General features: G+C 39.3%; 1 protein-coding gene across 2 annotated transcripts in view; it reads left to right on the top strand.

Moving 5' to 3' along the window:
• Positions 1-6,629: 6,629 nt before the first annotated feature.
• Positions 6,630-18,014, top strand: part of LOC131065181 (DNA-directed RNA polymerase II subunit 4) — a 30,804-nt gene continuing 19,419 nt past the window's right edge. Inside the window, exons 1-2 of one of the 2 annotated variants that reach the window (XM_057999638.2) lie at positions 6,630-7,003; positions 7,114-7,673. In XM_057999638.2, coding sequence (XP_057855621.1) covers positions 7,616-7,673 — 58 coding nt within the window. In that variant the 5' untranslated portion in view covers positions 6,630-7,003; positions 7,114-7,615. The remainder of the gene's footprint in view (positions 7,004-7,113; positions 7,674-18,014) is intronic. The other variant, XM_057999629.2, reaches the window with a different exon arrangement.

The following is an 18,014-nucleotide window of genomic DNA, read 5'->3' as shown; positions in this document are numbered from 1 at the left end:
ATTACCCCCAAGGTAATGGTCAAGCTGAGGCGTCTAATAAAACAATTCTTAAAATCCTCAAGAAGACAGTCGACGACGCTGGCTGTAATTGGCATATCCAACTCAATCCTGCACTTTGGGCCTACCGCACAAGTGTCCGCACACCTACAGAAGCTACACCCTATTCACTAGTCTATGGTTCTGAAGCCATCTTGCCTATTGAGGTCAAGCTACCCTTTTTACGGGTCTCTTTGCAAAACATCATCACTGATGAAGATTACAGGGTCTCTTGCTTACAAGAACTAGAACTACTGGATGAACGAAGACAAACTGCTTTTAATCATCTCAAGGCTTACCAACAACGAATGAGTTGCAGTTACAACCACAAGGTCAAGCCTCGCACATTTGAGGTAGGTGACTTGGTTCTCAGAGAAAACCCCAAGAATCAACAAGACAGAGAGAAGAAGGGCAAGTTCGAACCAAACTGGCTTGGTCCTTACATCGTTACAGCAGCCTATGGATCTAGGGCATATCAGCTCTCAACTACAGAAGGTGAACCTTTGGATGATCCTATCAATAGCACGCACCTTCGCAAGTTCTACACATAGCTCTTCGGAATATTCTAATTCAAAAATACAAAAAAAAAATTTATAAAGCAAAAAAAAATCGTTACTTGGTGAAAACCTGGCAAATAGGCGCCTTGTGACACAAAAAACATTGAAAAATCGAAAAAAGTAAAGAGAAATAATTTCGTCCAATGGTGAAAACCACTTCGGTGGCACCTTGGGCAAGTACCATGGTGAAAACTGGATTACCAGCGCCATGCGTAGAGACATTGCTCCTCCCTCCTTCAGGATTCACTTTCATCCTTTCACTTTGCACACACTCACAACCTATTCATCCATAATAAATTTACCCAGTCCCATCATGGCTTGTTATTGATCTACCCAAGATTGGTTAGCCATTCATAATAAATCTCCCTTTTCACATCCCTTTCCATCCATAATAAATCAGATCCTATCTGTGGCTAAGGCAAATCCTACGTCTAGTGATGGGTGTGGAACTGAGAACATCACATGTTTCAAGGAGTACAGTTTCTTCCAGCTTCCTTCAGTCTATCCGCACACAATCTGCAATAAAGCAACATTTGCATCACAGATCCACAATAAAGTTTCATCTTCTTCGCAATAAAGTATCAGTTTCATGGATTCAGTCAGTTTCAGATGAGACACAGCAGCAACAATGGGCTTCAACAAATCAAATCTTTCAACAGACTCAGACAACATTATGGTTCAGTGCTATCTATCCTTTCTGTGACCACAATCAAATAAGACTTATACAAGTGACAAGAGACACTAAACTTGAGGAATACAGTGGATGTTGGTGTCGAGTCTTGGTTTTCTTTTGATTTCATCTTTTTTGGTGACATGTCTTTTAGCTTTTCCGGGATGTCTCTGACTAGAGATTCTATCTCCAGGATGTCTTTGACTAGAAAGGCGAGGATGGGGTATCGTCACCTATTTGTATTTGCTGTCTGTGGATTGTCTCTTAGTAATGCTATGACTTGTCCAAGGATATGAGGACACTGTGCGTCTAGTGTGAACTGGGGCATTCCTTGTTTGTGACTGTCTTATCTCCATGCAAACAGGTACAATGACTTTCTGGGTCGAACATATGCCTCGATTGTCATAACCTACTTGCCATAATAAAGCTCAATGATGATAACGCACAAGAAGCTCTTTCACTTTCATATCTTTTGTCTTCCATCCCCCTTTCTTGATTGACTTCCATCGTCCTTCTCGAGTCCGCGTAGCCCGCTATCACATGACTAAGTATAATGACACACCAAAAACATTTGCATCTCATATAGTTGCACCTGCATTACCACATATAAGCATTTCATACACACATATAGATACCACAACTGCATCACATCCTGCACACAACACTTGTTAGCACAATTTACATTTGCATTATCATATTCATCTGCATTACATACATTCACATTTGCATCATGCATACACATATAAAACATAAAAGAATAAAATATATTGCATTGCATCATATACATATTTGCATCCACATCATAAGCATCACATAGAAACATACATCATTAAACATCTCATCACATAGGTACACATGCATATAGCTGCCGCAAAAATGAATCATCTCATATATATAATCATAAGTGTCATGATACAATGATGTCAAAAATACATATGGCTACAAAAGCACCTGCAGGTGTCTACAATACAAAACAATGGTACAAAACTGATACAATGGGAGCCCTCTAAGGCTATGATGAACTCCCTCCCTCGGAGCCGCCTGGCCTCGACGGAATCTGAGCCCCCGAAGGACCCGCGCCCAGGATCATCCTGCCTACCCCCTCTATCTGGTGGTGGTGGAGGACCCATGACCCCACCACTCGATGCCTGCCTCCTCCGACTCCCTCTCGTAGCTGTCGTTGTACGCGACGGTCTATGGAAGCTCATCGCCTGCTGATCTGCCGGCACTGCACTGTAGTAGAGGTCCCTCCAGTATCCTATCTCCTCTCCAGCCCGCAGGACATATGCATATCCTGCCCCTGTGTCCTCCGCCACCTGTCTCCCTGCCCTCAGCGCTGTCTCAGCCTCTGTGTAGCGCTGAATCGCCTGATCTCTCTCCCGCTCAGTATCCTTGAGCCTCATCCTGAGTCGGTCTCTCTCCCTCTCCAACTCCTATATCTCATCTGCCTGGCCCTGGCAGATCTCCCTGAGCTCAATCAGCTCATCCTCCTCTAGATCCCCACCCTCTGCCTCTGCCTGTGGCTCTCCCTCTGCAGGTGCCTGCCCCTGTATCGATACTTGTACTGGTGCCTGTACGGGTACCGATCTCTGTACATGCCTCTGTCCCTACACCTATCCCTGTCCCTGTCCCTGTCTCTGCCTGGGACCCTGTGCTGCTGGTACCCATAGGGGTAATCCACCGCGACCCCTCTCCACCCAAGCCTGCCGCTCCTCTCCACCCTCTCTCCAAGGTGCAACCCTCCTCTCCCCAACTACTCCCCTCCGCCTCTGTCGGCCTCTACCCCCATCACCTCCGCCATCATCATCATCATCTCCTCCTCCATCTCCCTCCAACAGCTCCCCTGGATCTGTCAGTCATGGGAATGGATGCTCCGCCCAATATGCTGAATACTCAGCATCCATCCCAGCATCGTCGACCTCTGACCACATGTCCCAGGGTAGGGGTACCATCTCTGCCAACTGTGTGACCGCCTGATCATATGACAATAAAGGCCCAAACTGCGCCTAATCCCTAACTGTACGGGCATACATACCTGAGCCTCGTGGCATCCTCTGGATCCTGCCATACTGCCTACATACCCTGTCCACAAGCTGCCTCTCTAATACATAGGGCATTCGCCCAATCAGGTACCTGCTCCAGAAGGTGTATGGCAGCTCCACTGCGTCATCCTCCCACTCCTCGCATCCTAGATACGGTCTCCAGATGACTACATCAATATCATCCAGCACTCGTCGCCAATGCTCTAACCTGCCAATCCGCGGCTGCGAGGTGATCATGTCATATAAATGCACAAAACTACGTCCATGTCCCCTGCCTCGGAAGTGTATTGGCCTCGTCACTGGCAGATGCTCATAGGCCCATACCTGCAATAGTGTCACCCCGCAGCCCAATCCCACTGACCCATGATAGACAAACTGGTGAAGCTCATAGTACAGGTGGGCCAATACACATGGTCCCCAGACATATCTGGTGTGATGTGTCACCAGTGTCTCCAGTGCTCCCCCCTAGCCCACAGCCAATCCCCGTGTCACCCTATCTGGGCATAGAAATCCACTGATCGCTCCTCCGATCACGGCCGGCAATGCTAACCCTGTGGCGGTCATGGTGTCCCATGCCACGTGTCTTGCCCTCATCTCCAGTCCGGGATCTTGGAACACCCGTCTCAATGCCTCCCTGTCTCCGTCACGATCATATGGAATCAACTCTCCATCAATCGGTATCCGCAGAATCTTGTAGACATCCTCAAGGGTGACTGTCATCTCACCCATCAGCAAATGGAAGGTGCACGTCTCCGAATGTCATCTCTCAGCAAGCACAATCAGCAAACCCATGTTTGCCCGAAACTCAGGCACATACAATATATGTCTCAACCCCATCTCCTCGATGGCAGCTCTATCCTGAAACGACAACTCAGGTCGCAATCTCTGTGTCGACGAGAATCTCTCCCGTGACTCCAACATAGGCAAGTACTCCTGCAGTCAAGCAAATTAATCATGTCAGTCAAGATGGCATTCATTGTTCATCACAAAATGCTACTTTTTTATCTAAATGCATATGGTTATCTATCCTAGTGACACTCACTGTTCATCACAAAGTGTTGCTATTTATCCTAGTGGTACTCCCTGTTCATCACAAAGTACTATGTGTGTGACACTCACTGTTCATCACAAAGTGTTACTCACATTTGCACTCCCTGTTCATCACAAAGTGCTGCTCATACTTTGGGTACTCACTATTCATCACAAAGTACTCTATCTTGGTACTCACTGTTCATCACAAAGTGCCTTGATCTATCCTAGTCTTCCTAGAGGACCTGCTTGAGTATATCCTTTCAGCAGCTTATCCAATCAACAGCGTATGTTCATCACAGAACTGCCGATTTGACCTCGAAGACCAAACTTGCATTTTTTCAACGCAAACACGCTTGACTGACACAAACGCGCCTACAGACTGCACAAGCGCGCTTGAAAAATGCAGGTGCCCCTGCACATCGCAGACGCCCCTGCACATCCCAAACGCGCCCGCATTTGACATAGACGCGGTTCCAGACACAAACGTGCCTGGCACCGACATAGACGCGCCTGTCGGCCACAAACACGCCTGGCACCGACGCAGACGCGGTTACACGTTTTTAGACTTTTTTTGTACCCTATTCCTAAGCGCATTTATTGCTCTAACTAGCATGCATTAATGACCAAAATAAATGCGTCAAAGAACAAGGAGGCTTGGTGGTACTTACCGGCTCTCCTGCCTCTGCTGGCCTCTGAAATCGTCGAACGCGGTCGAATCTGTGCACGGAAGCCATCGCTGCTGACTGCTGCTGCTCTTTTTCTTGCTCTACACTTTGATCTCGTGAGGGTGTAGATGACAATGAGGATGTCTTTTGCCCGTGGTCTATCTTATAGCCTACCCTAGCCTTAGCCTTCATTTCCCGAGTCTGTCTTCCTCATCCCGTGACTTTGTCACTTTATTCGCCCATTCCATTCTAGCCTTTCTTTCTTATCGAGAGATTGTCTGCAATCTTTCCAGGTATTTTCATCCAATCTCTCGAGGGGGCATATTATTCCCATTCTGGGGCAACTCTGTATCAGTTCATCTTATCTTCTTTGAAATAACGCGACAAGCTGCATTGTCTCAAAGAGGGGCAAAATGTAAACACCTAAAATTGTCCAGTCTAATTAAATAAATATTTTATTTATTTAACTATCTAAGCCTAATTCTTCTATTAATTAAATAAATCCTTATTTATTTAATTAATTCATTTATCCTCTTCTAGCCTTATTTCTCATTTAAATAAATACATTTATTTATTTAAATTATCCTTTTCCTAAATTAAATAAATATTCTTATTTATTTAATTATCCCATTTCTTCTATTAATTAAATAAATCTTTATTTATTTAATTAATTCATTATCTTTTTCTACACATGACACATGTCATTCATCTCTTAATTCATACACTACCTACCCCTTTCATTATTTTGGTATTTCTTTTACCTACCCTCTAATCCTAGCCGACCTCCTTTTTACACCTCTCAATTTTATCCCTCCATTTCATATTGTGTCTTCTATATAAGGAGATGCTTCCTTCATTATCAGACCATAATCAAGCATTCTAATGACTTAATGTCCTAATGATCATTTTGACTACACTACGATCCTACTTGCAACCACATTCCGTTATTTGTTGAGCTCTTGTGCACCTAAAATCTGAGAGCAAATATATCAAGCAAGATCAATGGAGATAGGAAGAATAGAGATCAAAACCCTATTGGACATATGATGGTATAATCTTTGTGATTTCATTTGATTTGCATTGTCTTAAGTAATCTTCATATGTTATGGTGGATCTTTGTTGTTGTTAGGCTAGGGTTTGGTGGTTGAATTCATTTAGACTTTCAATGTTGTTATTATTGTTATCCATTTTCACCATATACAGTTGGCATTACCTTTAAGAAAGCATTTGATTAGGCAAAATCTTCTTGCAGATGGTAAGCTCCTTTCATACACTGCAATTTACAGAAAACAATTAAGTTACAGGCAAAGTAATGCACATAAATGTTATGATAGCTCTAAATTTAATGAAAAAATATGACACCAATTAGTTCTAGAAAAGAAGAACTTGATTTAATTCCCTTTGTGAAATTATTTGCTTTCAAGGATAGAAGCCATCTAAATAATCATAGTGAAAAGAATGTCAATTCCATGATATCTGCATTAAATTAGAAATCTCCATATAAACACATTCTAGAAATCAACGAAAATATATGGGAACTCTAAGAGGAATTCAAGTTTTTTAGGCTCTATATATGGGAACTCTAATAGCCATCTGTCTGCAAAAACCAAAGTCCATTCTGTAGACTACCACCTTGAATTTGAGCCAGAAAAACAATAAAAAACCTTTTTACAAATGCCAAAGTCTGCAAATTTGTGTTTTGAAATATATGCCTTCTCTTGCATCGGAGTCTCGAATGCCTCTACATGAGCCAACGAGAGCCTGCCACGACTCATTCTTTACACGAACCATTAAAGTCTGATTACATTTCACTAGCAAGCATTGAATTAAACTATAGCAACAGAAAATTAGGACAATACTATTGATCATTGGAAAATATGAATAATAGCTGTTTAATGCAAACCCTCCCCAATAGTTCCATGCGGAGGCAGGAACTAATAATTTGGTCAGCAAGGCAGTCTCACGAATTAGACAATAGTTGTAGGTAGTCATAATTAACGTGTATGTGCCATTTTTTGAGATGGTTACAATTATTACGCATAGTGGATGATTAATATACGTGGCACAGTTTTCTTGTTTTATCAGTATTCATGTTTTTCTTTGCTGTACAGATTTAATAACGATGACCATTTGTCCATTTGATGATGAAAGTGTCCGCGGGACAAACAACAAATTGGCCACTTTATTTATTTATTTCTCGAATTCCAAAATTGGGATGCTCCTGGTTGCTTGTGAATGGTAAAATGCTGGGTGGACACGAGAGAATCTGCTATTGATAGTACTGTCAGGGTCGCAAGTTGCAAGTGGATTGTCGTTCAAAACTCAGCGTCAGAATGAAAGAAAAAATTACAGAATCTAACAGTGACAAAAGCTTGGATCGTCTTGCATGTCTATGGGATATTATGAACCGTTGATTTGCAAATTCAGCTTGTTCATCTCAAATAAAGAAACACCTTCGGTGTAACAAGTGTCAATCCATACAGTCTAAAAGTGAATAGACGCTGCCCAGCTCCGACAACAGCATTATATATTTCTTACATTCGTTCATGGTCCTAGGCAAAGCGGTACAGACTACAGAGTATTTTCTTCTTCTGAAGTTAGTTATCAGCGACAATGGCGTCAGCTTCAGGAGAAGCAGAAGAAAATGCTGCAGAGGTCAAGATAGGTGAAGGTACGTTGGTTTTCACTTCACCATCTCTAATTTTACATACCCATTAAATCTTTTTTAACTTCCACAATGTTCCATTCCTATTTAGGCTCTGGATGCTGTAAACTTTGAATGAAATCTCCAATCTTCGATTGGCCTTTTCTTTTTCCGTTTTCTCAAAACTCATCTGTCATGAAATGCAAATTCCAACGCAGAACTTTGAATTGGAACTCGGAATCATTTTGATTTTTAATGTTATGGTGTAAGTATCTTATTACTGAAAAAATTTAAATGTTTCAACACACATAAATCATTTTGATTTTTATTGTTAGGCCTTATGTTCACTACCTTCAATTATGTATACCCATTTGATTTTTTTCAACAGTGACGAAATCATTCCCCATTGATTCTAGTGCTACCCAACAGAGAAATTCAAATTCTGGGTTCTTCAAATTTAGAATGAAACTCTAGAATTTATGTTTAGTTACCCTTTACATTGTATTATTTTTCCCTGTAAATGGATATTTTGAGTATTGCAGTACACAATCTTTTATTTTGATTTTGATTGATAGGTTCTACTGTCTTTACTATGAAACTAGCTTGCCGGTTTGGGTTCAGGCACCGGTTCGGGTTTGAAGAACTGGTACTCTGGTATGCCGGTACGGCAAAATTTTGAAGAGGGGTTTGGGTTCATTAGTACAAAAACATGTAATTTTTTTTTTTAATATATATATATATATATATATATATTTTAATATTTGTGCAGCCTATAAGCATGAATTAAGATTAGCATCATAGTTTTAAAACTCGTGGACTCGCCATGGACTCGCGAGTCCATGGGAGTCACGAGTCGACTCGCCAAGGACTTGCAAGTCCTGGCGAGTCTTTTGCAAGGACTCGCACGAGTCTTTTGCATGGACTCGCGAGTCTTTCAGATGGACTCGTGCGACCCAGAAAAAAAGTCATGCAAGCTTTAAAATTGAGTTTAACATTTGAAAAAATTTGGTCTTTCCGTTAGGATTCATATATGGAATATAACATTTCTTATACTTTAAGTTATATTCCATATATACCGTCAGGATGTTTGAGAGTGGTTTCGGACCTCCAAGAGTTATAATGCAAAATCTAGTTTTTGGAGGATTCTTCAATTTTCCAAACTTAGTCAAATTTCAGGATCCTTCGGCGATGCCCCTTGACCCCAACTTAGGGGCGCTGCCCCCAAACCCCCGTCGAAAAATACAAGGGGAAATTGCGCCGATGGAAGTAGGGAAAATTTAACCTCCGAGTCTGATTAGGCTCCATATAAAAGCATAATTAGCATTGAAGAAATCTTGGTATTATACATTTTAGAGTTGAAAGTTTGAAACTATGAGTATGTGACATGTGTAATGTTTCAATTATGGCTCTTATGTTCTCTAAATGCATTAATTTCTTTATGTTTTTTTGTAAAACTACGGTTTTTTTTTTTGCCGGGTCTTTCACGAGTCTTTCACAAGTCCGAGTCCGAGTCCAAATTTTTGGTTTGCCGAGTCCGTGGCAAGTCCGAGTTTTTCAACTATGATTAGCATGCCACATAGCATCATATAAACAACGAAACAAACATAAACTTTTAATCATAGCATCATGATCATACCATAATAGCATCATATACATCAAGTTTAATATCAAAATGACAAAATATTCAAGTATCATTGTTTCAACTTTCAACAATATAAAGTTTAATCATCAAATGGATTAGCTAATTCATCCTCCTCCTCCTCATCCTCCTCATCATTGACATTGACATTAGATGAGCTAATGCCACTTGTACTTGTACTATAAGGTTGCTCGCCCTCCAAGTCATCAAGTGTCAATGCAAGAAGCTAAGAAGCGGGAGCGTCCAAATTAGTATGCTCTGGCTCTATATCCCACATCTTCATTTCCCCTCATGTGTAGTCATGTTGTTTGTGTGAAAGAAGACATAGGTTGGAATGCACATATACTAAATTCTTCACTCTTTTTGATAGCAACCTATTGCGCTTTATTGAGTGGATGAAAGAGTATGTGCTCCAATTTCTTTCTGAAGCAGATGATTTAGCAACCTATGAAGACAAAGTAAACAATTAAAGTTATACATTAATAAAATTAAAATTAAAAATTACTAGCAACCTATGAAGACAAAGTAAACTATAAATAAAATTGTGATAAATTTTAATTATTTAAACTTACTTGTGATAAAACTTTTACAGCGAGGGGTTGTAGGTGTTGGAAGCATGCACCATGGAAGTACCACCAGCTATGAACATCCTTCTTGGATCTATGACGAAGTGCCTCAACACTTAGACCATTCCCATTTGCGAATTCTATGAACTCATTTGTAACAATATCTCGCAAATCGTCATCAGGATATAGTCTAAGAAATGTTGCCTTGTACCCATCAGATACTTCTAGATCTCTCCATGGTGGAATCCTTCCTGGTTTATCAAGAAACTGATTGTTATAGTACTTTGATGTCAAGGCATAGGCAAGAAGATGCAAAGGAGTGGTCATCTTATTCCACCTTTCTACAATAATTGCTTTCACTTCTTTGAATAATTTCTCCTCGGGGTCATTCTCTTTTGCATTTATAGTGAACTTTATATTTTCAAGCATTGAGTCAATGCCATCATAAATCTCACCAATGCAAGGCCTATCCATGTCAGTATAGCGAATCATACTCATAATGGGCTCAGTGATACTTAGGAGATATGTAACAAGATCCCACCATTTCTCATTCAATATTCTCTCCCTAATTTTTTCGGCCCTCTCACTGCTACTTTGCTTCCATACAATCCAATTGTTGCTGATCACCATATTGCATAGTGCCACTCTAACTTTCACAAGTCGTCTTAAGACGATTATGTTTGATGCGAAACGGGTCTCAACAACCTATAACAAAAATTAATGCCAAAATGATTAAAAAATAAAGCCAAACTTTAAAGAAGAATACACAATATAGCTTACACAATGATATTATGAACATTGAAATTAAAAAAATCCGAAAATGTAAAATTAAATTACTATTTCACTTACCTTCAATAGCTCCAAATTCAAAAAGGATCTAAAAATCCCTTGAGACATGTGGTGGTTTGTGATGAACATCTGGATGTCCTCAGCCTTTGCATAAACATCTCTGATCCATTTTATTTTAGTCCCAATCCTTTGTAGCATAAGATTGAGTGAATGGACCACACAAGGTGTCCAAAAGATGTGATCATAGCGCTCCTCAACCAACAAACCAGCAGCTTTACAATTTCTTGCATTGTCCGTTATGACTTGGACAACATTGCGGGGTCCCACTGACTCAATGGCGGAGATAAGAATTTCTGCAATAAATTGGTCATCTTTTACTTGGCCCTCACAATCCACAGCTTTCAAAAATATTGCCCCTTTAGGGGACACTGCTATGACATTGATCAATGGGCGATTTTTAGCATCTTTCCACCCATTTGAAACAATTGTTACACCTGTCTCAGCCCATGAATCCCTTATGGGTTTCAATGCATCTTCAACCCTTTTCACCTTTTTGTCCAATAATGTTCCACATACCTTCTCATAACCTGGGCCCTTATACCCTCATGGAGCTTCATTAACACTTTTTATCATTTACTTCCAATATGGGAAGCGAACAACATTGAAAGCCAACCCATTTGCACAAATGCACCTTTCTATATCTTGGTCAGCAATGTCTCTACTCTCATTTTGAAATGCGGTTTCTAATTGTTTTTTTGCGTGTCAAGGGTGGTTCATTTTTAGGTTCATTTGTGGAAAAGAAGGGGTGGTCTTGTACTCCAACATCAGGATTAGATGGGGCTTGCATTCCCCTTGTTTTCTTTGCTGCGGTTTGATTCAATCTACGAGCTTCTCTCTCTTCTGCCTCCTCATGCTCCTTAAAATATTTCATCACTGTCTCATCTGGTATAGGTTTACCATCTTTTCCAGGGCATTTTTTGATGCCTCTTTCTTTTATTCCACACAAATGGCCTACCACCTGATAATATGAACTATTACATTCAATACCACATCCTTGGCATCTCCAACAGAATCCCCCACCTCCTGGAAGTGGGTTTAAAATGTCACTATACTTCCATAAGGGAGAATTCGGATCATTTCTTTGTTTTGTAATTGTTTGTTCATTGCCAACGGAGGAAGAGGTAGATGCCATTCTAGTTCCTATGGCAAGAAATAACATAAACATATTCAAAAAAAGTAAAAAAATAATGAAAAACAATTAATGTTTCATGTTTGACAATTTGTGAAACAAAAATAGTTGGAAAAAATGTTAAAAAACTTACCTCTTGTAGCCAATGGGAGCTTGCAAATGTATGGAAATGATGCTGCAACACTTGTTGAAGCTTCAAAAATCAGTTTTCAACTCCTCCTATTTGATTTTGGAAGCCAAACTTTGTTCACCCTTTCTTCAACCTGCTGTCAAAAAACTTTTGTTTGCAACACAAATGAGGAGAAATGAGCCAAGATTATGTTTTAGAAGTCACTTTTAGGGTATAAAATTGACTTTTTACATGGCAGATTTTTTAAAAAAATTAAATTTTGCATAAAAAAATCCATTTTGGGCCGCCCAGCCGTTCGGGTTCGACCTGGGTCTGCCCGGGTTCGACCTGGTTCGATCTTGGTCCACCCAAGTTCAAACCAAGTCGAACTCCCTCTGGGAAATTCGAACCCTGGTCAAACCAAGGCCGGACTGGACCAGAACCAGGGACCCGGACCCGAACCAGGGGGGTGTGGAGGCGAACCTGGTAAGCTAGCTATGAAATCTTCGAATTTAAAATTGGGCAGCCCTCCAAGATCCCATTTTTTTATTTGCATGGAGATTTTTTATATCCAATAAATGCCATTGCCATTGTAGAATATTGAGCCACGTCGAACAATTTTTTGTTGTTGTTGTTGTTGTTGTTGTTGTGTTGTATGTGTTTTTTCCCGCTTTTGTGCCTCCGGAGTGATTTTTGGGCTATGGGCACTTATCCTGCCTTGGAAAATTTAAGGAGTGAATTTTTTTACATAAATCATATGGCAGGCACATATTTTCCATCTAAAACATAAAAAATATATGTATTGCAGATGATTATAAGGAAAAGGTTAAGTGTTGGCTGCTAGTCGGTGTGTGGTTAGGAAAATCTAACAATGCAATGCTCATTTTAGAAGGAAAACTGGCTGTCACTAGTTGGAGAATCTAATTTTGAGAAATTTAGTGAAGAGTTAGCTAATCAAGGGAAAAACTATCGCATAAAAAATATCTTGCCTTGTCTTCCTATTGACAATGTTGTGGCTGTATTCTGTCTTTTAGGCTTGTTCAGCTGGTAACACTTGCTACACTGTCTTCATTAAATATAATGCATGCTTTGGGTTTGGGTTTGAGATTTTCTCCCTGCGTTCTACTTTAGTTTTCTGTTGCGGAGTCACATCTTCCTCAATTTTTTACTGTGCTTTTAGTGCCAAATGATAAATTATATATGAAGGTAAATACTTGCCCTTCTTCTTCATCAAGCATGGATGACATATGGAGTTCGAGGTTCTCTGCATTGATGGCTGAGTAATTTTGTGTATAAGAGGGCAGATTAGCTTGTAGGCGTTGTTGCCTACTTTGACCAGCACAACAGGGTGTCCATGCCTCAATGCCTTTAACTTTCTGAGGTGTAACAATTCTTTATCTTCAATGTGAAACTACTCTTATGATGCTGGTCATGGCTTGCTTTGTACTTGGTTTGGGAAGCCTGTACCTTTACTGGACTTGCAGATGAATTCACTGTATCTCGTTGATCATCTTTTTAATGCTCCTGGTTTCATTTGATATTCTTTCCCTTAAATCATTTTTTGCTACCCATAGCCAGCATCCAAAGGTGAAGCTGGCGAATACCCAAAACAATTTTCTGTTTGACATCTAATTTTAGATGAATGGACATGTCTGTTTAGGATGATAAATGATTATTGAATTCTCATTCTGTGATGACCCCAAATCTGGAACTACACTTTTCTCAACATGAAGTGCTTATTTCTGAACTTAATGAGTATTTTTCACCACTAGTGTTTGTCTCAGGTCTGATATACTTGCTTAGTTTAATGCTAAAACACAGATATAGCAATGATATAATAATGAACGAATAGCAGAAATTAATGTTCAGAGATAGACAACCTTCTTATTAGCAGCAACAATAATGTTCCGAAATATTTATGACAGCTGATATGATTGTTATAACATGTTATTAATGTTCAGCGTTTGGGATTGTGCTAACATTGAAATATATAATATTCAGTAATAATAGAGATCACTCACAGGAAAGATTAAATGCCACGAACAGCTGTAGATTCCAATTCAACAATGGTAATGTGAAGATGCAATACAGCCAGTGCCCACGATCTCAGAAAATCAATAACAGAAGAAGCTGTCTTCATAGCAACACCAAATCCTTTCTTCTGGCAAAGGAATATCAATCGCACTTGCCCAATGGGAATGAAGGAAATCATGCTGGGAGTGGGAAAATGCGACTCAAACTATGAACTCTTGCTGCTTGAAATGGTAAGTTAAGAATAGACCAAACTCTTGTGCTACAAACTAATGCGTTCCAAATGACAATCAAGCTGTCCAAGGTAACTGCACCTGCAACAATCTTTCATCCTGGCGGAAGATAGATAAATTGCACCTTGAAATCAACCACCCCCAACAATGAAAAGCCACATAAATATTTAGCTTTAATATATTGGCTTTCTATAGAAGAATTGAACACCTGATTGAGTAAGCTCTTTTAAAAATTTCCGGCAAATATTAGACAAATCACAATTTCACAATAACTGTCAATATTATATAACTGCCGATGTAACTTTATTACTACTGTGCGGCCAAGATTATTAATCCACCCACCATTCACAATGTCAATATTAACATATTAACATATTCTATGTGCTTTGTAATACAAATTTGGCTCAACTGTGGGCTCTGTCCTGAATCCACTCCTCAGGAAGAGCCAAGCATTCATCCAACCCTTCCTAATCCACTAAAGGTTTCTGTCCTCAGCTTCTCAAAAATAATCACAAAATCCATAAGAATGCTTTGCTACAACCTGGGGAACCTCCTTATAAAGATCTCTAGGAAACATCTAGAAGATTAGGTCGACATAGTTGGAGAAGTTTATTTAATAATGTGACTTATTTTATTATTTTCACTTTATTTTGTAATTAAACTCATCCTTTAGAAATTTCAAATTACATTAATTTTTGGACAACTTAATCAATTAAATTTATTAAGCCACTTTATAAAAATTTGGGGACATCTCATTCCAAGTCTAAGATGTGTTTGGTTAAACTCTTTTAAGAGCCGTTTCAATGTTGTAGTCATCATTTTGGAAATAATTTCTCAGCAAATCAAAATAGATCCATACATTTGGAAGGAATAAATTTGCTATTTCTTCCCCTTTGATTATAATTTGGGCCAGGAGCATCTGGGTGAATGAGTAATCTGCATCACCAAAAACAAGTTTGTTCGTTTGTTCTAGTAGTTTAAGTTGGATTGTGTGGTTCCGATTTTGCTTTTGACGAAATTGATTGGCATTATTGTCAATTTCAGTGACAAAATGCCTTAGCCTGTTTTGTGTTTAGTGAATAATTGTTTTTCAATATTAATCTATGTTGTCTATGTGAAGGCTAAGTTTATATCTAAGCCAAAGCCCGTAGAAGGAAAGGCTACGCAAACGTGAATTGGCGAAGAAGACAAATCCATTTTAAAATAATTAAAAGAAAAACTTCCCAGGCTGCCTCTTGTTGGTGTTTCCAACTGATTGCCTAAGGATTTCCTATGAAATAGCCAATTTCAATTTGTAGATCCTTAGATCAGTGGCCAACGAATGAGATTTCAACCAAAAGGTTGAAAGATCTCTAGCTCTTCAGGCTCTGTAGGATGTAGGTGGGTGTACCTTGCAATATTGAAAGACTTTGTGCAAATATGAACAAATATTGTTATTGTGTAGATAAGTCTTAATAGATCTTAACTAGAATGCACATATTTAACCCTAAATTGGCTCTATCCATGGTTATTTAACACTGTTATGCACAATTGGGAGTGCTTTGTACTCTAATCCTACTCTTATGAACAAAAAAGGAAAAATAAATTTGATATGAATGAATTGGTATCTAAAATTCAACCAAACTATCAAAGATCGATGCCTAATCCTGGGTAACAGAGTCAAAACACAAAACCTTTAAAACTTTTATGGACATTTAAAGATTCGACCACTAGACTTGAACATTTATGCATTACAGAAATGTATGTTGACTTGGTGGTCAGCACCTCCTTGGGGACTCGTGACATGGCTTAACCGCCCCTCGTGGGTTGGGTTAAATCTGGCGTTTGTATCGAGCGTTGACAGTTCAAGCTTTTGGCACAACGGCAAACGATTCAAACAATTGGTATAAGAGCCTTGGGTCACGGGTTTGAGTCTCCCTTCAGTGGTTTTTGAAGGCTTAGTCAGTGTTGAGGGGGAGATTGTTGACTTGGTGGTTAGCACCTCCTTGGGGACTCGTGACATGGCTTATTGCCTCTCGTGGGTCGGGTTAAATCTGGTGTTTGTATTGGGCATTGACAATTTAAGCGTTTGGCATAATGGCAAACGATTCCAACAATGTATGCCTACATCTCACTTCAAATTCTACTTAATGATCACCATTGCACTCCTAGTTCACTAAAATACACTTACAGAATTTAATCTTCTCCTTGAAAAGAACCTGCAAAATATATTCCACATTCACAATAACTTGCAAAGACAAATTATCCTATCCTTGATAGAAATAACTCATATGAATTAGAAAACACAAATGGGAGACAATTTGAAATGTATTTTCATTAATTCTTTCATAAATGGTGAACACAATCCATGAAATGCTAAATTCTTGCAAAAATGATCTTCTATTATTTCAAACTCAAACCTCTACTTTACCTGCCCGATTACAATATTTCAAAACCCCTTACACGTGATCTTGAATTCCCTTTTATAGAAAATGAAGGAAACAAACAAGCTTCAGATCACTTGTACACTCCAAAATTTGATTTAATTACAATGTTAATATACCCAAGGCATCTTTACATTGCATATAGGACAAAAGATATTTGCACTCTTAAGAGGGAAATGCAAATATAATCAAATTCTTGTTCAAAATGTTGTTGATTTGGCTTGTTGTAGTAGCATGCTGAGGTGTTGCATCCCTGATTATAATGCCAATGACAAAATTGTTGCTACAGACGTGGATTGTGTTGAAGTGGAAATTGCATAAAACTGAAACAAAGAGAAAACAAGTGACACATGATAACTGGTCTTATGTGATGACCAAGGCACTGAAATCTGGTGGATCGATGGATCTACATTTGAATGAACAACTACCTCCCCTGAATCTGCATGAGGCACCCGTGATCTGTTGATCTGGCGAGGTCCTCATATATATAGCTGAGTTGTACCTGAAATGTAGTCTATCCCTCCTTCCATGGTGTCTTTCTTTCACTCCTCTTCAATGGTGCAATACTTTCAGTGTGATTGTGCTATCTGAAAATTAGATGGCCATTTGAATCTCTGCATTTCTTGCATTTTGGCAGGAGTTTCTCTGCACTTATTATCTATAACATTTTTTACCTTTGCAATGAATTTCCCATACATAATGTTAGTTGCAATAATTTTATCAATTACAGTATGATATGTTGACACCTGCAACTGATTACCATCATCAATCTTTTGGATAGCTATATGAATCATCTTATCAAACTCCTTCCATTTCTCAAGAGGTTTGATCTCTCCATCCTTGTCTAACAGTTCTGGAATAGTCCAGTGTTGAAGCACATGCAATAATTCAACTTTGTCCTTGATCGCTTGCTCTTTCTCTTCTAGATATTGATTTCCTTCACCAACATATTGAACATTTTGCTGGTTGCCATAATTATGGCAGGAGCTGTTGGTAGATTTTGTGTGACCATACTTAAATCTTTGAGAATATTGGCTTGTGGTTACCATGTGTCACACAATGGTTTCAAAATTTTCATATTGCATCTACATTGCTGCACAGCCTGTGAAAGACTAATGAGAATTATAGACCTCATCCATCTTATTCAAAATCGCTCTCAACAAATGTAGAATGGTGCTCTTCATTACATCTTTTGCCATTGTCTTGGCCTCTAATAATAGCTCATCTTTCCTTTTCAGATCTTGCTCAACAACTCTCAATTGCTATTTTATCTGTTCAAGTTCTTATGAAGAAGAAGAAACAACATCTCTTGTTGAAGAAGAAGGTTGATCCTCAATTATTGTCTTTTGGTAGAGGGGGATGTGCTTTGATTCCCAAGGCACGTTTCAT

This window comes from Cryptomeria japonica, chromosome 1 (assembly GCF_030272615.1).
Source record: "Cryptomeria japonica chromosome 1, Sugi_1.0, whole genome shotgun sequence".
NCBI classification, from domain to species: Eukaryota; Viridiplantae; Streptophyta; class Pinopsida; order Cupressales; family Cupressaceae; genus Cryptomeria; species Cryptomeria japonica.
This window is presented reverse-complemented; position numbering and strand designations above follow the sequence as displayed.